Below are 20,944 nucleotides of genomic sequence, written 5' to 3' on the forward strand. Positions count from 1 at the left end.
TACCTACTCAGAATTTAAAATCCATTTCAAATGTCATCTTTTTGGGAGATAGAAAATCCTCTTTTACCTACACAGGGTGAATTTGTGTATTTCCTTCTCCATGCCTCTGCAGCCCTTCAAAGCTAACCACATTTTACTTTATGGAGTTAATTGTGGGTCTGGTTCCTCTGGCTACACTCTAAGCTCTTTAAGGGGAAAATCTCTGACTTAGTCCTTTTTGCACTCCCAGAACCTGACACAGTGATTGGCACGGAGTCAGAGCTCAATCAATGCTATTCCTTCTGCCTTTTCCTTAGTGGCAGCAACTTTATCTTATCATCCTGAAATGTTTCTGCTTAACTCAGCAGCATTAAGACCTGAGACATAGAAGGTACTCAATCATTATTGAAGGATGAGCTAAACTCATGTTGTGGCTGTCACAGCAGCTCTTAACCTGCGTTCTTAGTTTCTACCTGCTTAGTCCACTCAGCTACCAACGATGCCTCTTACCTGCAGACTTGGCCCATCTAATTATAAAACTGATGAGAAAATCTGCTAGTCAACATATTAGAAACCATGACTACTTAGGTGTGGGGTCTTTTTCTGCTAACATACAGTATAGTCAGTGTTCTTTGAAGTAATAGAGGGGAGCAAAATCACAGATGCCTGCCTGGACATTAAGCTACTTCTGCCTACTAGCCAGTCCCTCCAATGGGAATGGCATTTTGCTTCACTGGCTTCAGCTTCTTGCCTGAGGTCCCTACTGGGATGGATGCCCAGACTTGAGCAGTAGCCCAATAGGTGTGGATCCCTGGCACCTGGCCAAGCTCCTGATGTCCATATTTACTGCTCCCACTGTTCCTTTTACTGAGTAAATTACTGCTAGAAATGTCACATCCAGGATAAAGTAGACACATATTCCTGCAACCACCCCCACGCCCTTTGTCTACGTTCAAGTGTCTCCTTACCCACAGAGAGGCAGTATTGCTTAATGCTGAAATGTAGGAACTCTGGAGTCAGAAAACTCTGGCTTCCAGTCCCGGTTCTGCAACTTTTATTTGTACATGGCACTGGATTAATCCTCTAATTTCTGAACATGCATCCTTGTTAAATGCAGATACTACTGGTCTCTGACTCACAGTTTGTTATAAAAATACTGAACAGTCAGACAGATGTGAAGTAAATGGCGCCATGCCCAACACCCTGGAAACAGTCTAGGAATGCTGTCAATTATTATTGTGGCTGCAGGGCAGGAGAATACACTGTAAAAACAGCAGAGTAGCCTTCCCAAGCTGTGGTCCTTTCAGCAGCTGCTCAGTCCTTGCTCACTGCTGCACAGGTTATATTAGACAGTACCAAGAAGCCAGCTTTTCATATCTGGAAATAGATTCCAGATGATTAAAGAATATAAGTCTTTTTTGGCCAGGCATGGTAGCTCACGCCTATTATCTTAGCACTTTGGGAAACCGAGAAAGTCTGATCACTTGAGTCCAGGAGTTTGAGATCAGCCTGGCCAACGTGGCAAAACCCCATCTCTACAAAAAATACAAAAATTAGCTAGGAGTGGTGGTGTTGCGAGATCTTTTGGGTGTCACTTTTCTGGCTGGAAACCTCTGTGGCCATTGGTGCCTTTTTCTGAGTTCTTGTTCTGCATCCAGAAAGAATGAGGTATGCAGACAAGTGGAGGGTGAAAAAACCAAAGAGGAGCTTTACTGGGTGTTAGAATAGCTCAGAGATCGCAGTGGGTAGCTCATCTCTGTAGGCAGATCATCCTGTTGAGTCTTCAGCTCTCAGCAGAGAGGAGGCCCTGGAATTGGTGGCTCCTCTCTGTAGGCAGGTCAACCTGTCAAGTGTTCAGCAATCAGCAGAGAAGAGGCCTGGAATGGGTGGCTCCTCTCCGCCAGCAGATCATCCTCATGAGTATGAAGCTCTCAACAGAGAGGTGGTCCTAGAGAGGGTAGCTTCAGGCCCCTAGGCTTCAGGCCTTCTTTGAACTGAAGGTGGGGCTTCACTCCCATTCGCTTCTGCCCAGGGGCCTGTCTGCCTCCCACCTCCATTCATGGAGTATAGGCTGTTCATGCCAAGTGCCTGCAGGCCAGTGCTGAGCTGCCCTCAGCCCCTCCTTGGCTTCCCTCCTATACTCATCAGTGCCCATAGCCTGAAGGGGGCCAAGGTGGCAGGGGGCTGTCATGTCAGCATTGCCCTGAGTGTGTGCCCACGCTGCTGGGCCGCAACAACTCCCAGGCTCAGCTTCAGTTCTGCTCCATGATCAGGGCAGGTGTGGGAGCTGGGAGAGGCCAGACAGTGGGAACAGGCACTTTTGAGCCCGTAGGGGGTAGGGATGCCTTTCTGGGCCCCCAAAAGCACAGAGACACTGGGGTCTGGAGCCACAGCAGGCAACTGCAGCAGTACATGGGGAGGGTGGGGCTCCTGCCTGCTCTGTGGAGAGGGAGGCCCAGGCCCATCTTCCTGTTGCAGCCAGAATCTTGGCAGTGACCACTCTAGATGGGCTGCTGCTACCATCAGTGGCATGTGCCTGTGGCCCCAGCTACTCGGGAGGCTGACATGGAAGGATTGCTTGAGCCCAGGAGGTTGACACTGCAGTGAGCCATGATCTTGCCTTGTACTCTTCCAGCCTGGACAACAGAGCAAGACCCTGTCTCAAAAAAAAAAAAAAAAAAAAAAAAAAGAATTTCAGTATTTTCCTGTGGAATAAAACCTCAGTGGAGAGTCATCTGAACATTCTAATTAGATTTTATCTCTGAAATTATAGTGATGTGTATTATACCTCATGGAGAATGTTTTGTTTGTGCTAATAGAGGCATTAAAATTGATAGCTCCAATGAGGAACGGGGTAGAAAAGCGATCCCTTCCTACTGTGTTACCAGTTTTTAAAAGCTTCCTGGAGGGCAGCAATTGCAATGAATTCTCATCAGCTCTGGACAGCCCGAGATATGGCAGTTTAAATAGTTTGAGCTTCTGTCATTAGGAACACCACTGGGTTGGTACCTGTATCTGCTCTACCTACCTCCCACTTTTTTTCTAAAGCATTTTCTTTTCTTTTTTTTTTCTTCCTTTCTTTTTTTTTTTTTTTTTTTTGAGATGGAGTCTTACTCTATTGCCCAGGGTGGAGTACAGTGGCATAATCTCGGCTCATTGCAACCTCTGATTCCCCAGCTCAAGCAATTCTCCCCTGCCTTAGCCTCCCGGTAGCTGGGATTACAGGCACTCACCACAGCGCCCAGCTAATTTTCATATTTTTAGTAGAGATGGGTTTTCGCCATGTTAACACTGACCAGGCACAGCATCTCACACCTGTAATCCCAACACTTTAGGAGGCAGAGGTGGGCAAATCACCTGAGGTTGAAATTTCGAGGCCAGCCTGGCCAACATGGAGAAACCCCGCCTCTACTAAAAATACAAAAATTGGCCAGGCGTGGTGGCTTATGCCTGTAATCCCAGCTTCTTGGGAGGCTGAGGCAGGAGAATTGCTTGAACCTGGGAGGTGGAGGTTGCAGTGAGCCGAGATCTTGCCCATTGCACCCCAGCCTGGGCAATAAGAGGGAAACTCCATCTCAAAAAAAAAAAAAAAAGAGAAGTTTCTCTCTGTGCCTGGCGGGTGTTATTTTAGAGTCAAGGTTGTGGCTTTCAAATGCAGAAATGGGCAGTAGAGGAACAATACTGCACACTGTCCATTATCTCTGAATACAATTAGTTGAATTTGAGATAGCTTAAGATGAGGGGGATGGGATAGCTTTATATGTCTGTAGACACCAAGAGAGGGAAGGAAGAACCATGGAAGTCAGCCAACAATGTTTGGAATAGGTTTCCATTTTTTTTTTTAATAAAAGATTTCTGTAAAAGAAAAGCTATTCATGTACAATGGTAAGAAAAAAATATACAGGATATTAAGCGGTTGAGAGAAACCACAAATAGAGATTTGAGTTTGAAGATGAAGTGAAGGAAATACTTGAACACGGATGCGGGGTCTCTTTTATTCACGAATTCATTGTTTCGTAAATTACATGTGGGCCTGTCAGACGTTGAGAAATGGAGGAAGAAGACCTAGCACTCTTTTATTATTTATTTACTTATTTATTTTGAGACGGAGTCTCACTCTGTCACCCAGGCTGGAGTGCAATGGTGCAATCTCGGCTCACTGCTGCTTCACTTCCCGGGTTGAAGCAACTCTCCTGCCTCAGCCTACCAAGTAGCTGAGAGTATAGGCACAAGCCACCATGCCCGGCTAAATTTTTGTATTTTCAGTAGAGACGGGATTTTGCCATGTTGGTCAGTTGGGTCTCAAACTTCTGACCTCAGGTGATCCTCCTGTCTCAGCCTCCCAAAGGGCTGGAATTACAAGTGTGAGCCTGGCTAACACAGAGCTCTTTTAAAAAGCACAGTGTAGATGCTGGATTGTCCATTGAAAAAGGCCACACCCATTGGGGCGAGCACAAGAGCAATGGGCATGCCTCTCTTCACTATCTCTTAGGAAATGCTTGGGATGTGTCACAGCGATCTCAAACACTTCTTTTAAAAGTTTACATTTGCTTAATAACCACTGGCTAAATTATAAGCTTAACCTGCATATACTGCATAGCAGAGTATATTTTAAACGTGCAAAATAATCACTTACTATTTGTGATTTTGGAAAAGGCTTTTAAATCATACTTGCCTTCCTTCTGGCCAGCACAGGGTGGAGCTCTTATCCAGATCAAATAAAACGTTTTCTAAATGGAAAGGATGGAAGCTACTTTAAACACTTAATGGAATTTTTGGCACTTATGGAATTTTTATCCATTTAGTCTCTGTGTGGCACAAAAGGCTTCCAACTCTTCGATAAAAAAAAAGAAAAAGAAATAGTAGAGTCATAAATAAAAAATAAAGATGTGAGAAGCAGAGTACAAAGAAAAAGGAGTTTCATGATACATTAATGGAAACACTTGTTAATAATAAATTCCACTGATGTGAATTGAAGCCCAGCTGAGTTGTGTAGGCCTCATATTCTTACGATCTTGTTCCTAAGCAAGGTAAATGTCTCCCTGGTGTTTAGGTGATTCTGTGGCCTAATAAACAGAACTTTCAGCTTGGAATGGGTCTTAGCCCCATTATCACCAACACTGGGTCTCTCTGTGGCTCTCTCTACTGCGTCCATCTGTCCAAGTCATGTTTGCTGCCTGATTCTGTCGCCAGGCCAGGTCCTGGCCCAGGAAAGAATATTTGCAATCCATAGTTGCTCTGCCTGTGGATGGTGGTTGTTTGATTTGGAAAGATGCAGGGAGTCCCATCTTGGCCCTGGATCCAAATCTTGTTTTCTAATAAAGTTTTATCATGATTAAATATTAGGAATATTTGGATATCCAAAATAAATAAGTAAAATAGTATACATAAGTCAATAAAATGTAAATCAGGGGAAAGAAATTACTTGAAAATTGTGTAATTATTTCAGAATTAATGTCTCAGTGGGACCTAGGCATCAGCATTTTTAGAAAGCTCCATGGGTGGCTGAGCGTGGTGGCTCATGCCTGTAATCCCAGCATTTTGGGAGGCCAAGGCAGGGGAATCCCTTGAGGCCAAAGGTTCAATAACAGCCTGAGCAACACAGGGAGACCCCTATCTCTACAAAAAAATTTTTAAGTTGGGTGTGGTGATGCACAACTGTAGGCCCAGCTACTCAGGAGGCTGAAGCAGGAGGATCACTCGAGCCCAGGAGTGGAGGCTACAGTGAGCCATGATCACACCACTGCACTCCAGCCTGGGCGACAGAGTAAAATCCTGTTTCTAAAAAATATGAAAATAAAATAAAATGCAGATTCCAAGGCAGCAGGTCTGGAGTGAGGCCTGAGATTCTGCCTTTCTGACAAGCTCCCAAAGCATGCCCTGTTCTGCTGATTTTCAGAAAACATTTTGAGAGGAAAGGCTTTTACTCAGTGGGTCCCAAATGTTTCATGTCATAACCCTTCCCAGAGAAGCTGGTTAAGCCTCACAGATGCTCAGGGCATTCTGTGGAGGTTGCTGGTTCAGGAGGTCCGGGAGTCTGCGTGTTAAAAGCTGCCCAGCTGATTCTCACAGCCTACATGCCTGCTGGAGAAAGGCTGCCCTGACTTCTTTCAGGGTGTTGATTGTTTGCCTGGCTTTTGTTGTTTTGCTTACTAAAGCTTCAACATCTTATTCTCTTTCGTAATAATTCTAAATATGAGTGTATAGGCAACATGATATTTTTTAGTATTCATTACAGTTTTCAAAATTTTTTTGATTACCTGGTAGGCAGTAATTTTTAATACAATGGGCAAATGATTGAAAAAAAGCTTTGATTCCATTTATCTAATTGTGTTGACATTGTTCTTGCTGATCTCAATGTTCTTGGATCTAAAAAACTGGCTTAAAAGTTATCACCATTAAGAAAAAACACTTTAGTTTTTTAAATTTAATTTTATTTTTTTAAATGAAAGTTATATTTTCATCATGTTAAGTACTGTTTTTTTTTTTTTTTTTTTTTTTGAGATGGAGTTTCCGTCTTTTTGCCCAGGCTGGAATGCAATGGCACAATCTGGGCTCACTGCAACCTCTAAGCCGCTGAACTTTGGGCATCATGTGTTACAGTAGTTAGCTCTCTCTGATGCATTCATTCTTCTTTGCTTTGTGCCTTTAAAGCTGAGGTGCTCCGGGGACTTTTCCAACTATGCACAGTCCTTTGGGGACCCTATCCAAACTTACGACTTTAAAATCCACCTACCGTCTAATGATTTGGAAGCACAGATCTCCCCCCATGCCCCTTTCTTGAGCAGGCTAGTGCAACCAGTTGCCTGGTTACTAACTCCACTTGCACGTTCATGGACATTTTCAAACTCTTCTTATCCAAAATCAGATGTCTGATTTTTTTCCCAAACCTGCTCCGACTGTGCTTCTCCCTGTATCAGCGGGAGGAACTCCATTTTTTTAGCTGCTCAGATCAAACCTCTCTCACACCCACGTTCAATTCACCCAGAATTTTTGTTGGCTCTCCCTTCCTAATAGATGTAAGATCCGACTACCTCTCACCTCTGTCAATGCCATAACTTGCCCTAAGCCACCACTCTTCCTTGCCTAAGTGACTGCTGTAACTTGCTAGCTGTTGTCTTTTTTCTTCTTCTCCCCTTCCTCTTTCTTTCTGTTGTAAAGTTTCTTCAAATAACCTTAGCGGTTGATAGTAACAGAAACAACCCGTATTGCAAAACATTGTATTCAATGTTCTAATTTTCGCTTTTAGAGGGAAAAATTTTGTTGTTAAGAGAAAGTTGGAAGGAACTAGGTTTGGTTAACTGAGCTAAAAAGTTTTTTTTTTTCTTTTTTTGAGATGGAGTCTCGCTTTGTTGCCCAGGCAGAGGTTCACCACAACCTCTGCCTCCTGGATTCAAGCAATTCTGCCTCGGCCTCCTGAGTAGCTGGCACTACAGGTGTGTACCACCATGCCCAGCTAATTTTTGTATTTTTAATAGAGACGGGCTTTCTCCATGTTCGTCTGGCTGGTCTCAAACTCCTAACGTCATAATCCACCCGCCTCGGCCTCCCAAACTGCTGGGATTACAGGCGTGAGCCACTGCACCTGGCCAACTGAGCTAAAAAGTTACTGGAATAGTTCAGATGGAAAGAGATGACAGTGAGAAGGCAAGGGTTTTAAATAGCACGTATTCATTCTTATATAACAACCTCTTCAAATTCACAGCTCTGGGAACATGGTTGCTTTGCTTGTGGAGAAAGCAGCTATGTTTGTGTTTGGTATGTACCAATGTTTCTCCTGTATTGTTTTTTGCTGATATGGATGTGAAATGGTTTTGCTTGTTCCATCGTTCTTCTTTGTGTGTGTGTGTGTTTTAAAAAATCTTTTTTGCTTTGGAGCTCAGGTTCTAGATCCTCCTCTGAGCCTTCTAATAACATCTCTTCTGTCTCAGTTAAGATCTGATCAATAATGTCATTTCCTCTCAAATCTGGCTTTAACCATCTGACTACCCTCTCCCTTGCTTTTTCCCACTCAGCCCGATACTTTAGCTAAGGCGAATTATTCAGTGTTTTCTTCTATGCGCCATGCTTTCTTCCCTGTGGCACGAGATTAGTTCATGACATTTCCACCACCTTTATACCCATTTCCTCTAAATCCATAGAACCTAATGGTAATAATCGACACTTGGTAAGTACTTACTCTGCGCCAGGCAGTGTGTTAAGTGTTTATGGCTATTTTATCATTCTAACCCCACACCATATAAGGTAGACCATTTTATGATTCCCCCCAACCCCCCTTCTTTTTTGAGACAGAGTCTGGCTCTGCGGCCCAGGCTGGAGTGCAATGGTGCCATCTCCGCTCACTGAGACTTCGCCTCCTGGGTCCAAGTGATCCTCCTGCATCAGGCTCCTGAGTAGCTGGGATTACAGGTGCCTGCTGCCATGCCCTGCTAATTTTTGTATTTTTAGTAGAGACAGAATTTCACTATGTTGGTCAGGCTGGTCTTGAACTCCTGACCTCAGGTGATCCGCCCGCCTCGGCCTCCCAAAGTGCTGGGATTACAGACTTGAGCCACTGCGCCTGGTTTATGATCCCTATTATACTTCCAGGTATGCCCCACCCCGATGCCCCTGGGTCCTCTTTACCAGCTCTGTGGGCTCAGACTCCTGCTTCTGTGAGCTAGGCTGCAAATGCTTGCCCTACAACCTTCTGCACATTACCCCTCACCATGGAGAGACAGTGGAAGGGCTGTGGGAGTTTGTGCCCCCTCCCCCATGGCCAGTGACAGAAGAAACTGGTGTGAGAACACAAGCACCCAGATCCGCAGCCTCAAGGAGGGAGAGTCTGAAGTGTGATTCATGCTCCAGGACTCCCAAAGGACCAGCCTCAGCTGGCTTCCTTCCCTTTCCCTGTCTTGCTTCCCTACTCCTTCACTTTTCCTCTTGGGAGCTCATTCCCCAGTAAATCATGACCTGTGTCTGGAGGAACTCAACCTAAGACTCTAGCCTGGGTCATGCAAGGTATGGTTGCTATTCATACCCAAGCAGTCTAAATCCTACCCCAGTTCAGAGTTCAAATCCCTCTGTTATGACGCCTCTCATGTCAGTATGATGACTCTGTTTCAATTTCTATTTCTCAGAAAATGTTAGAAATTTTACCAGAGAAATTTTGGAGCAATATCTTTGATATTTGCTCACAGTTCTGAGTATGATACTGGGAGTACTAAAAGCCCTTCTAGCGATGGGTGAGGTTGTATTTGGAGCATCTCACTATACTCTGACAAAGTCTTGAGCGTCTTCCTCCATGCACCACAGCCCTGTGGACATGCATCCATCTATTATGCTACTGGGATCATGATTTCAAAAATTCTTTTCTATCTTCTGTTCCCTCCCCTAGACTGTGGACTCCTGGTGGCCTATTCATAGTTGTTTCCCAATGCAGAGCACAGTGTCTGAATGGAGGTGTTAATCTTTTTTGATGTGATTCTGTACTACAAGAAAGTGGATTTAAAACTGTGATTCTCAAGGCCGGGCATGGTGGCTCATGCCTATAATCCTGGCAGTTTGGGAGGCTGGGGAAGGTAAATAGCTTGAGTTCAGGAGTTCGAGAACAGCCTGGGCAACATGGCAAAAAGCCTTGTCTCTACAAAAAATACAAAAATTAGCTGGGTGTGGTGGCATGTGCCCATAGTCCCAGCTACTTGGGAGACTGAGGTGGGAGAATCGCTTGAACCTGGGGTGGTTGAGGCTTCAGTGAGCCGTGATCACATCACAGCACTCCAGCCTGGGTGACAGAGTAAACCCTGTCTTAAAAAAAAAAAAAGACCGGGCACTGTGGCTCACGCCTGCAATCCCAACATGTTGGGAGGCTGAGGCAGGTGGATCATGAGACCATCCTGGCTAACATGGTAAAACCTCATCTTTACTAAAAGTACAAAAAATTAGATGGATGTGGTGGCATGTGCCTGTAGTCCTAGCTAATTGGAAGACTGAGGCAGGAGAATTGCTTGAACCCAGGAAGCCGAGGTTGTAGTGAGTCAAGATCATGCCACTGCATTCCATCCTGGGTGACAGAGTGAGACTCCCTCTCAAACAACAACAAGAAAGAATTTTGTGGTTCCCAAATTTCATTTACATAAAAATTACAGTGGGGAAGGTGGTGGGCTCAAGTAATCCATTTTAAGAAGGTGATGTTTAACCCATTATTAATACTTTGAGAAACACTAATTTATAAGGTCCAAACACTGAATACTAACCAACAGTTATGTTACAAATACTTATATGCATTTACTTCATACCTGGTACTGTTGTTAGAGAACTATAAATATTCACTCAGTCCTCGTGAGGTGAAAAGTACTATTAATCCCCATTTTTACATATTAGGAAACTGTTGGACAGAGATGCTAAGTAACTTGCCCCACATCTGGAACTAGTAAGTGGAGCTGGGCCCAGGCATTCTGGCCCCAGAGGCTGTGCTCTTAACCCCTTTCCAGTGATACATGCAAGAAAATCCCCATGATTCCCAGCATGATTTTTGCTGAACCCTTACAAGGAGGCTGAAAGGAACAGAGGATACATCACTGCATGGGACACACAAGAAATATTTTATTAGTTTCCAGATGGAGCACAGGATAGAGTAAAAATATTTCAGTAGAGCTCCACGGCTCTCCTCAGCGAGCCCACTTTGGCATCCGTGGCCTCCCAATCGAGGCACCGCCTGTAGTCCCCCGGGCTCAGCAGGTGCTGCCGCCCCCGGTAGTTGGGCAGCTCGTACAGGACCCAGGAGCCCTCCAGCACGTTGAAGGAGTGGATCTCACTGAGGTGGAGGCGGTCGTGAAGAGAGGAGCAGTCTTCGGTGATCTCCACCATCTGGCCTCTGCAGTCCTCTCGCTCATAGATCCTGATCCTGTGGGAGCTGGCCTGGGGGTTCAGCAAACAGCAGATGAGGGGACGTCAGAAAACCTGACTTCCTGTCGGATGGACTTAAAATTTTTTTTTTGGTATCAAAAGTGACCAGACTAAAAGAAAGAGACTGCCAACACCAGGGCTGCTGTGTATAGTTGGGTAAGTTGCCCACTGTGAAACTCAAGAGGGCGCCATTCCCCATTTATTTGGTATGAATGGTGCTCCCTGGGGTTTTCTGGTACAATCTACATGAATAGACACACTGGTCATGCTCTGTACCCCTTTTAAATATTGTATGTATTTTTTTTTGTTCTCTCAGCTTCATAAATTTATGGTGGTTTGGGGCTCTTCTTGGATGACACACAAAATAATGAGATTTTAAAACAAAAAGGCAAATGTATTCCTGGCAAAAGATATTATTTTGAATCTCAATACCATTAGAAGAAGCTAGAGGGAGAGGAGGTTGAATTGCTTTTACCCAAATGAGGCTTAGATTGGTGGCAACTCAGGAAGAAAGCCCAGCCCAAGCAATCCTGCATCCGTGCCTTTCTGCTTTAAGTCCTGCTGCTCTGACGTGCTGAAGAGCAAGAGCCGTCTAAGCTCCAACACGTGCTCCTACAAATCAGTTTTGTTTATTTATTTAGAGTTGGAGTTTCGCTCTTGTTGCCCAGGCTGGAGAGCAATGGGGTGATCTCAGCTTACTGCAACCTCCGCCTCCCGGGTGCAAGTCATTCTCCTGCCCCAGCCTCCTGAGTAGGTGGGATTACAGGCACATGCTACCACTCCTGGCTAATTTTGTATTTTTAGTACAGATGGGGTTTCTCCACATTGGTCAGGCTTGTCTCTAGCTCCCAACCTCAGGTGATCCGCCTACCTTGGCCTCCCAAAATGCTGGGATTACAGGCGTGAGCGACCGTGCCTGGCCATGAATCAGTTTTAGGTAATAATCAAAAATGGAAGTTCAAGATTGTGAAGGAACAGCTGGGTATGGTGGTTCATGCCTGTAATCCCATCACTTTGGAAGGCCAAGGTGGAAGGATTGCTTGAACCCACGAGTTCAAGACCAGCATGGACGATCCAGTTCACAGTGAGACCCTGCCTCTACAAGGAAAAAAAAAACCCATATATATATATATATATATATGTAGTCGGGCATGGTGGTGTGCACCTGTGGCCCCAGCTACTTAGGAGGCTGAGGCAGGAGGATCACTTGAGCCCAGGAGTTTGAGGTTGAAGTAAACTATGATCACACCACTCAAGCCAGCCTTGGTGACAGAGAGATGACAGACAAATCATGAAGGAGGCTGATACAGGTTCAAGAGTGCGAAACCTTCAGAAAAATGGAAACTTAGGCTGCTTTTCCTGAGCTGTTCCTGTCTCTTGTTTTTTTTTTTTTTTTTTTTTTTTTTTTGAGATAGTCTCACTCTGTTGCTCAGGCTGGAGTGCAGTGGCAAGATCTCAGCTCACTGGAACCTCTGCCTCCCAAGTTCAAGCGATTCTCCTACCTCAGTCTCTAGAGTGGCTCAGACTATATGTGCGTGCCCTCACACCTGGCTAATTTTTTTTTCTTTTTTTAAGTAGAGGCAGGGTTTCACCATGTTGGCCAGGCTGGTCTTGAACTCCTGACCTCAGGTGATCTGCCTGCCTCGGCATCCCAAAGTGCTGGGTTACAGGCATGAGCCACTGCGCCTGGCCATATCTCTTGTTTTGAGCATTTGTTCTTCATTTGTTTGTTCCTTTCCATTGTCTCAATGTTTTTCTTCCTCTACATTGAAATATTCTTTAGGGGCTGGACACAATGGCTCATGTGTATGTGTGTGTATATATCTTACAGCCTGTAATTAGAAGAGTTGGAACTTGAAACTGAAACTGGAAATCTAAGTTTTTAGGCTTCTAATGGCAGACTGGGTACCTATCGAGCCCGTGTGAGGTGATGTCAAACTTCACAAAAGTGGTGCATGTTCCCAGGACTCTGTCACAGTCAACTTAGAGAATCCCTAACTGTGAAATTCCAGGCTGCTGGGGCTTCATTTGGGTAACAGTGGGCCCTGCAGGAGCTATTGGAATCTCAATGTTGGTTACCGGTTTGTCTAATCAGAAGGCAGGACTTCAGATACCCTTGATGTTCGTAATAATAGTTACTACTCTGGGGTGGGGGTTGGCCTGTGCCAGGCGCCCTTCTTCCACCCTCACTGCAGCCTTAGAAAGGAGCTCCTCTTATCAGCCCTGTTTTACAGATGAAGTAAGAAATAGCCACTTAGCCTATGGCCACCTGAGAGCAAGAAATCAATCTGTTGCTCATCTGTCACCTGTGGCATAGACACTCTGAGCTAATGCCATGCACAACTTATTCCCAGTGAAGATGAATTTGACTTTAGCAAAACAAATAAAATGTCGAATTGAAAGCGGTGCATCACACACGTTTTCAGTGGGAGGAAGACTTGTGGATATTAATAAAGAAAAAGAGAATATGGTTAGAGACAGAAAAAAGAAAACTCCATCCCATTCCATCGCCTATCCTTTGAATCATCCATGTGGATCACTGATGCGACTCGAGGGCACCGAAGGGACTTGGCAGGACTGCACTCACCTGGGGGATTAAGCGGCAGGAGCGGACCGAGTCGCTGAGGCCCATCCACTGCTGGCGGTCGGCATAGTCGCCGCGGCGCAGGAAGTACTGGGGGCCCGAGTAGTTGGGCTGCTCATAGAGCATCCAGCAGCCGCTGTCCACGCGCACCGAGTTGCAGCGGCTCAAGAAGGGCTGCAGGTTGGGGTGGTCGCTGTTGCATTCGTAGTGGCGGCCCTGGAAGCCCCGGTCCTCGTAGAGGGTGATCTGCAAGGCAAGGCGAGGCAAGGCGAGGGCTCACAGACCTGCTCCCGCCCCAGTCTCAGGCCCGGCGATGCAGGGAGCTCCAGGGGCGCGGGCTGGCTCACCTTCCCCATGGCTGGCTAGGCGGGCGGCAGGTCTGAGCGGGTGGGGCGGCGGGCGGCGGGGCTATATAGCGGGAGGGCTGCTGCGTTGGCAGGAACCGCACAAAAGGGGCCCGTGGAGGGGAGCAAGGGCATTTTTTCCCTCTCGCTCTCTCTTCTATATAATGACTTTAGGAGTGGGGGTGGGGGTGGGAAATTTATTGTATGTTTTCTTTTAGACTCTCTAAAGCTTTCGAATTGATGATCTGGTTAAAACTGTCAGTGCCATTCGGACTTTTACATAAAGCCTATTTAGGAAATTGGAATTGAGCAAGTGCTTAAGAGTTAATAATTGTAATTAAATGTTTTATTTACCTTTTACAAGTTCAGTTTGAGCATCAACGCAGAATAGTGACCAAGTGGAAGGTCGAAATGGACTACAGCGTGAGGTGTTTACAGTCTTCTTGGTGGGAAAATGTGAAACTCGAGGATGAACTTCCCTTCTCCTCGGGGTGTTTACAGTAGGATCTGATTCTCCTTTAAGAGAACCTCTCTGTGATCCTACCTGCTGATAAACAGGGTATCAGGTAACTAATACAGGAGGTTGGATGTCCGGGGTTGGGCTTGAGGAAGCCCTGTTTAGGCACCTGGCCTCAGCTCTGAAACCTGGACCCGGGGTGGAACCAGGAAGGTCTTCGGCTTCAGCACGGAGCCTGCTTCAGCATAGGCAATGAAACCGGCAACTTTGGGATTCATGAAGTGACCCACTGGCGTTTATTACACTGCTAACTTTCTATTTCACTACCTTATTTGCTAACTAAAGGCCAAGCTTAGTTGGTTCTAGCTGCTGACAAATGCAAGTTAACATGCAAATATACCACATTGAAAATTCTACAATCTTGCAAAGATTCTGCCTTCTTCACCATGGGACAAGACCCTGGTGGCTCTTCAGTTAAGATGACTCCAGGGGCTGGAGTCTTCCTTCCTTTTGCTGAGAGCTACAGCACCACCTGGTGTTCCTCTCTCTTTCTCTCTCTTTTTTGAGATGGGGTTTTGCTCTTGATGCCCAGGCTGGAGAGCAATGGCACGATCTCTGCTCACTGCAACCTCCCCTTCCTGGGTTTAGGCAATTCTTCTGCCTCAGCCTCCCAAGTAGCTGGGATTACAGGTGCCTGCCACCACACCCAGTTAATTTTTTGTATTTTTAGTAGAGATGGGGTTTTACCATCTTCTCTAGGCTGGTCTTGAGCTCCTGACCTCAGGTGATCTGCCCGCCCCAGCCTCCCAAAGTGCTGGGATCACAGGCGTGAGCCACTGCACCTGGCCTCCATTCTCTTCACAGCAGGGTTTCTCAACCACAGCACTATTCTGACATTTGGGGCCAAAAAATTATCTGCTGGGTGGGGAGTCTGTCCTGTGCTTTGCAGGACAATTAGCAGCATCCTGGCCTCTACCAGCCAGGTACCAGTAGCATTACTCTCCCATTGTGACAAGCAGAACTGTCTGCAGACATTGCCAAAGGTTTCCTGGGAAGCAAATCCACCAGCATCCCCCATTGAGAACCACTGATTTACAGTAACTTTGGTGCACCCAATCTCATTCCTTAGATTCTTGCTATCCAAGTCTAATATTAAAAAATAGTTTTCTTGGGACCAATTTTATATGATCCGTAAAGTTTAATAAGCCTCATTTACATCTTTCTCTTTTAAAAATTATAACTTTTGTGGAAAATTAGAAACTATAAATCAGTAGAAAGAAGAAAAGATTTTAAGCCATAGTTTTGTATAAAAAGTAGCACTGTTGGCTGGGCGCGGTGGCTCATTCCTGTAATCCCAGCACTTTGGGAGGCCGAGGTGGACGGATCATGAGGTCAAGAGATCCAGACCATCCTGGCCAACATGGTGAAACCCCGTTTCTACTAAAAATACAAAAATTAGCTGGGCGTGATGGCACGCACCTGTAGTCCCAGCTACTCGGGAGGCTTAGGCAGGAGAATTGCTTGAACCTGGGAGGAGGAGGTTACGGTGAGCCGAGATCGCGCCACTGCACTCCAGCCTGGTGACAGAGTGAGACTCTGTCTCAAAAAAGAAAAGAAAAAAAAAAAGTAGCACTGTTGATGTATATTTAAAAACTCCTAATTCTCACACGTGTGATCTAATATTTCCATTTCTACGAATTCATCTAAAGGAAATAAAGGTGCATACAAAGATTATGCACAGTGATATTTTATCAGAATGGTGTTTAAAATATAGAAAATTGGATAAAAATAAAATGTCCAGAATAGGTCATTGATTAAATAAATCATGGAACACCTGTTTGACGAGATGCTATGAAGCTACCAAAAATCATGTTGTCGAAGAATTTATTTAAGGGTATGGAAAATGCTTACTATATGTCAACTTAAAAAAAAAACCTAGTTTATTATACTCTGAAAATTGCAAAATATTGAAAGAAATTAAAGAATAAATGGAAAACATATCCTGTTAATGAATTGGAAGACAACATTTTTAAGATGTCAGTACTACTCAAAGCAATCTAGAGATTTAATGCAATCTCTATCAAATCTCAATGATTTTCTTATACAGAAATGAAAAAATCTATCCTAAAATTAATTTGGAATCTCAAGGGACCCCGAATAAACAAATCAGTCTTGCAAAAAACATAGTTGGATGTTCCTTATTTCTAATAAGGAATGCCATATGGATAAACCCTGAAAACATTGAAGGGAAATAAATCAGACACAGAAGAACAAATATTGTATGATTCCATTTATTTGAGGTACCTAGAATAGTCAGAAGCATAAAGACAGGAAGTGGAACAGTGGTTACCAGGGATTGGGGGAGGTAGGATTGGTGAGCTGTTGTTTAATGACTACAGAGTTGCAGTTTGGGAGGATGAAAAAATTGTGGAGATAGATAGTACTGATGATTGCACAATAATGTAAATGCATTTTATGTCCCTGAATTGCACACTTAAAATGTTTACAATGGCAAATTTTACATATATATATATATATACATATATATATATGTATATATATATATAGTATATTTTTATATACTATATATATATATAGTATATATATATATATATATAGTATATTTTTATATGGAAACATTAGATTTTTTTTACTACAACATAATTATTCCATGAGCAATAAGGGAAAAATATTTTATCTATTAATTTCTTGATTTTGATAATTGTACTGTGGTTGTAAGAAAATGTTCTCAGCCAGGTGCAGTGGCTCATGCTTCTAATCCTAGCACTTTGGTTAGGCTGAGGTGGGTGGATCACAAGGTCAAGAGATCGAGACCCTCTTAGCCAACATGGTGAAACCTTGTCTCTACTAAAAATACAAAAAAAAAAAAAAAAAAAAAGAAAGAAAGAAAGAAAAAAAAAATTAGCTGGGCATGGTGGTGTGCACATGTAGTCCCAGCTACTCAGGAGGTTGAGGCAGGAGAATCACTTGAACCCAGGAGGCAGAGGTTGCAGTGAGCCAAGATCACGCCACTGCTCTCCAGCCTGGTGACAGAGTGAGACTCCATCTCAAAGGAAAAAAAAAGGGAAGTGTTCTCAGTACATATGGATAAGAGAGTCATTATGTCTGCAACTGGTTCTCAAAGGTTTAGGAAAGAAATGTGTGTGTGTAGAAAGAGAGAGAGAGAGAGAGAGAGAGAAAGGAAAAGATTTCCCAAAGGTCCAAATGTGGTAAGATGTTAACATTTGGGAAATCTGGATGAGGGGTATGTAAGAATTCTTTGTACTCTTCTGACAAATTTCTGCAAGTCTAAAACTGTATAAAAATAAAAGCTGAAAGAAAGAAGTTAACAAAGTAGGTTACAAAACATTTAAAACCTTATAAATCAGTTATATATATGCCTAAAATCATGTGAACCAAAATCAGATTATTCTGTACTTTTTCTATGCTTATTTCCATAAAGAGTGTAATTGGGGTAATTTTTATTAAACTTTCTTTATAACTTTTCTTTATCTTTCAACATTTTTGTGATAAAAATTTTAAGTTTAAAGTCAGAACAAAGAGAGTAATGGATGCTCATTTTAAAACTGTTGTTAAAATTCTGTTATGCTTTGGTGAAAAAATGTGATGTTGGCTGGTCACAGTGACACATCTGTAATCCCAGCACTTTGGGAGGCCAAGGCGGAAGAGGGTTGCTTGAGCCCAGGAGTTTGAGACCAGCCTGGACAACATGGTGAAACCATCTCTACCAAAAATACAAAAATTAGCTGGGTGCATGCCCATGGTTCCAGCTACTCCGGAGGCTAAAGTGGGAGGATGGTTTCAAGCCAGGAGGCAGGGGTTGCAGTGAGCCAAGATCACACCACTGCACTCTAGCCTGGGAGACGGAGCCAGAACCTGACTCAAAAAAAAAAAAAAAAAAAGAAAAAAGAAAAAAATGGGGGGGAAGGAGGGATGTTTAGGAAGCAGTTAAAATTTTGAATCTTTTAAATTCAGTGAGCATTACATCAAATACCTTTTCTGGTTACTGCTTCATAAATAATTTTTTTAGAAAACACCAAAACATTCATTAAGTACATGTGCTGTCATTTACTTATCATTCCTCTATTATTGGAAAATTATCAGTTTTCATTTGTTTTATTATAATAAAGATTGAGTGAATAGTTTGTGCATAACATCTTTCTTCATGTTTAGGATTTGTTTCTTAGGATAGGTTCCTAGAAGTAGGCTCAAAAGTTAGTTCATATTTCTTCCTCTGCTGTTCTTGTGACATTCAACTCCTCATTATCACAAAGGACTGAAGAAGTGTAAATGTTTGCTAATAGTTGGTACCATCTGAATTGCCTCCCAAGACAGGGTGAATTCCATGGATTATAAAGGAGTTAAAGAGTGTCCAAAACAAAATTTACTTTAAATTTTTTGTAGCCAGCCAGGCGTGGTGGCTCACACTTTGGGAGGCGGAGGCAAGTGGATCACTTGAGGTCAGGAGTTCAAGACCAGCCTGACCAAAATGGTGAAACCTCATCTCTAACTAAATATACAAAAATTAGCCGGGCGTGGTGGCATGTGCCTGTAATTCCAGCTATTGGGGAGGCTGAGACAGGAGAATCACTTGTACCCAGGAGACAGAGGTTGCAGTGAGCCGAGATCACACCACTGCACTCTCTAGCTGTTGTCCTCTCCATCTCAAAAAAAAAAAAAAATCTTATAGTCCTCTCACTTAAATGTTCTTAAAGCGAAATAAAAGAATATTTAATATAATTGACATCTTAAAACTTTTTTTTTCTATTTGTACCCTTCCCTCCTTGGACTTTATCTTTCTTTCTCCTCTTATTCAGTTCACTCTGATTTCCCTATAACACCAAAGCTCACACTGAAGAATCAGATAACATTTTAAGGTCCTCTTCAATACTGGGAATTTGTGCTCTGGACACAATTGCGCTAGAGGCAAAGACTGCTCTTGTGTTTCTTCACTCAACCTTCCTTGTATATTGCCCCCGTTGCAGCTAATAGATATCCTGTGATTACCAGGGACACCAGCTTTAGGATGATTCAGATGCTAAATACCGCAGGAGTCAGACAAAACCTGGGGCCCTGATGATGTTGTTGAGCTGCTGAATCAACCATCCCTAAACGCTGTGCTCCCAGGACTTCCTGCCATATAAGCTAGTAGATTTCCATCTTGCTTACCTATTTGACATGAAGTTGCTGCTACTTTCAGTCCAAGTCAGATCTGCATTCTAAGTCAGATACATTTCTGGCTGTGGGATTAGGGTGAGTTTTGATCTGGTTAAAGGTTGAGTAACTCACAAGGGAGAAGGTACCAAAGAGAAATCCTAGTGAGGAAAAGATGTAAGTAAGGGCAGAGATGTGAAAGTGTTTGGTGTGCTTGGAGGACTCAGATGAGATGGGAAGGAAGGACAGCTGAGGTCAGGAAATAGGAGATGAGGTAGTCAGGCTGGGGATTGGGTCTCAGGAATTTGAATTTTTTCGTATGGGAAGTGGAGGAACATCAAAGATTTTTAATCAGGGAAATAACAAGATCAGAGCAGTCTCTAAGCACTTACACAATGACTCCTCCTTTCTAAAATTCTAGCAATGAGAGTACAAATAAGACAGAATAAAAGATAGGAAAAGAACCAATATAAGTGAAGATACTGTAGGACAGCCTTATATGTAGTATACTAACTCATACATATGTATATTGCATGAGGCTATGTAAATATATATAACTGTGTGTGTGTATGTGTGTGTGTGCGCGCGCGTGCCCGTACGCGCGCACATGCGTGTTCAGAGAGAAAACAGCTTTGGATTATTCAATATTTTAAATTCAATTCCTGGTTGGTTGTTTGCAATGACCTCATGGTAAGAATCTATGAGCTAATGTTGTCATTACTTTGACAAGATTCCATAATAGATTTTATAATAGAAAACCAGCCGTTTCTGAGCTGTCATTCTAAGTTCTGATTCCACCTTCGTTATTGAGTGTGACATTAGAGTTAGATCTTAGTTTGCAGTACATAAAATGAGTTATTTAGATTAGATGATCTACGGATTTAAAATGTTAGGCAGGGCACGGTGGCTCATGCCTGTAATCCCAGCACTTTGGGAGGGTGAGGCAGGCGGATCAACTGAGGTCTGGAGATCAAAACCATCCTGGCCAACAATGTGAAACCCCGTCTCTACTAAAAATACAAAAATTAGCTTGGTGTGGTGGTGCGTGCCTGTAATCCCAGCTACTTGGGAAGCTGAGGCAGCAGAATCGCTTGAACTGGGGAGTTGGAGGTCACGGTGAGCCGAGATCATGCTGCTGTACTCCAGCATGGAGACAGAGCAAGACTCCATCTCAAAAAGTAAATAAATATATAAATAAAATAAAATGTGTTAACCATCTTATCTTATGACTGCAATGTTCTGTAATGGCCCCTCTTTCTGCCTCTCTCTTCCCCCTCCCTTCCTTTCTTTTCTCTCCTCCCCCACTTTTTTTTTCAACTTTTATTTTAGGCTCCGGGGTACACGTGCATGTTATGTCGGTAAACTTGTGTCACTGGGGTTGGTTGTACAGATTCTTTTGTCATCCAGGTACTAAGCCTAGTGCCCAGTTGTTACTTCTTCTGGTTCTCTCCCTCCTCCCATCCTCCACCCTCAAATAGAACCAGTGTCTGTTGTTCCCTTCTTTGTGTCCATGTGTTC

At 43.7% G+C, this 20,944-nt stretch overlaps 1 protein-coding gene across 1 annotated transcript; it reads right to left on the reverse strand.

Moving 5' to 3' along the window:
* Window positions 1-10,539: 10,539 nt before the first annotated feature.
* Window positions 10,540-13,835, reverse strand: LOC100412370 (gamma-crystallin F). Its single transcript, XM_002749712.5, has 3 exons — window positions 13,798-13,835; window positions 13,454-13,696; window positions 10,540-10,878 (listed from the first exon to the last, which is right to left on the reverse strand). The coding sequence occupies exons 1-3, from the start codon at window positions 13,804-13,806 to the stop codon at window positions 10,606-10,608; spliced, it is 525 nt and encodes a 174-aa protein (XP_002749758.1). The 5' UTR covers window positions 13,807-13,835; the 3' UTR covers window positions 10,540-10,605.
* Window positions 13,836-20,944: the final 7,109 nt, after the last annotated feature.

Source organism: Callithrix jacchus, chromosome 6 (genome assembly GCF_049354715.1).
Source record: "Callithrix jacchus isolate 240 chromosome 6, calJac240_pri, whole genome shotgun sequence".
Classification (NCBI taxonomy): domain Eukaryota; kingdom Metazoa; phylum Chordata; class Mammalia; order Primates; family Cebidae; genus Callithrix; species Callithrix jacchus.

Bases quoted from the DNA above. Each gene is read 5' to 3' on its own strand.
- LOC100412370 (XM_002749712.5), bottom strand. The intron at 10,879-13,453 runs GTGAGTGCAGTC...CTGAACCCCCAG, and splicing joins CCTGCCGCTTAATCCCCCAG to GCCAGCTCCCACAGGATCAG.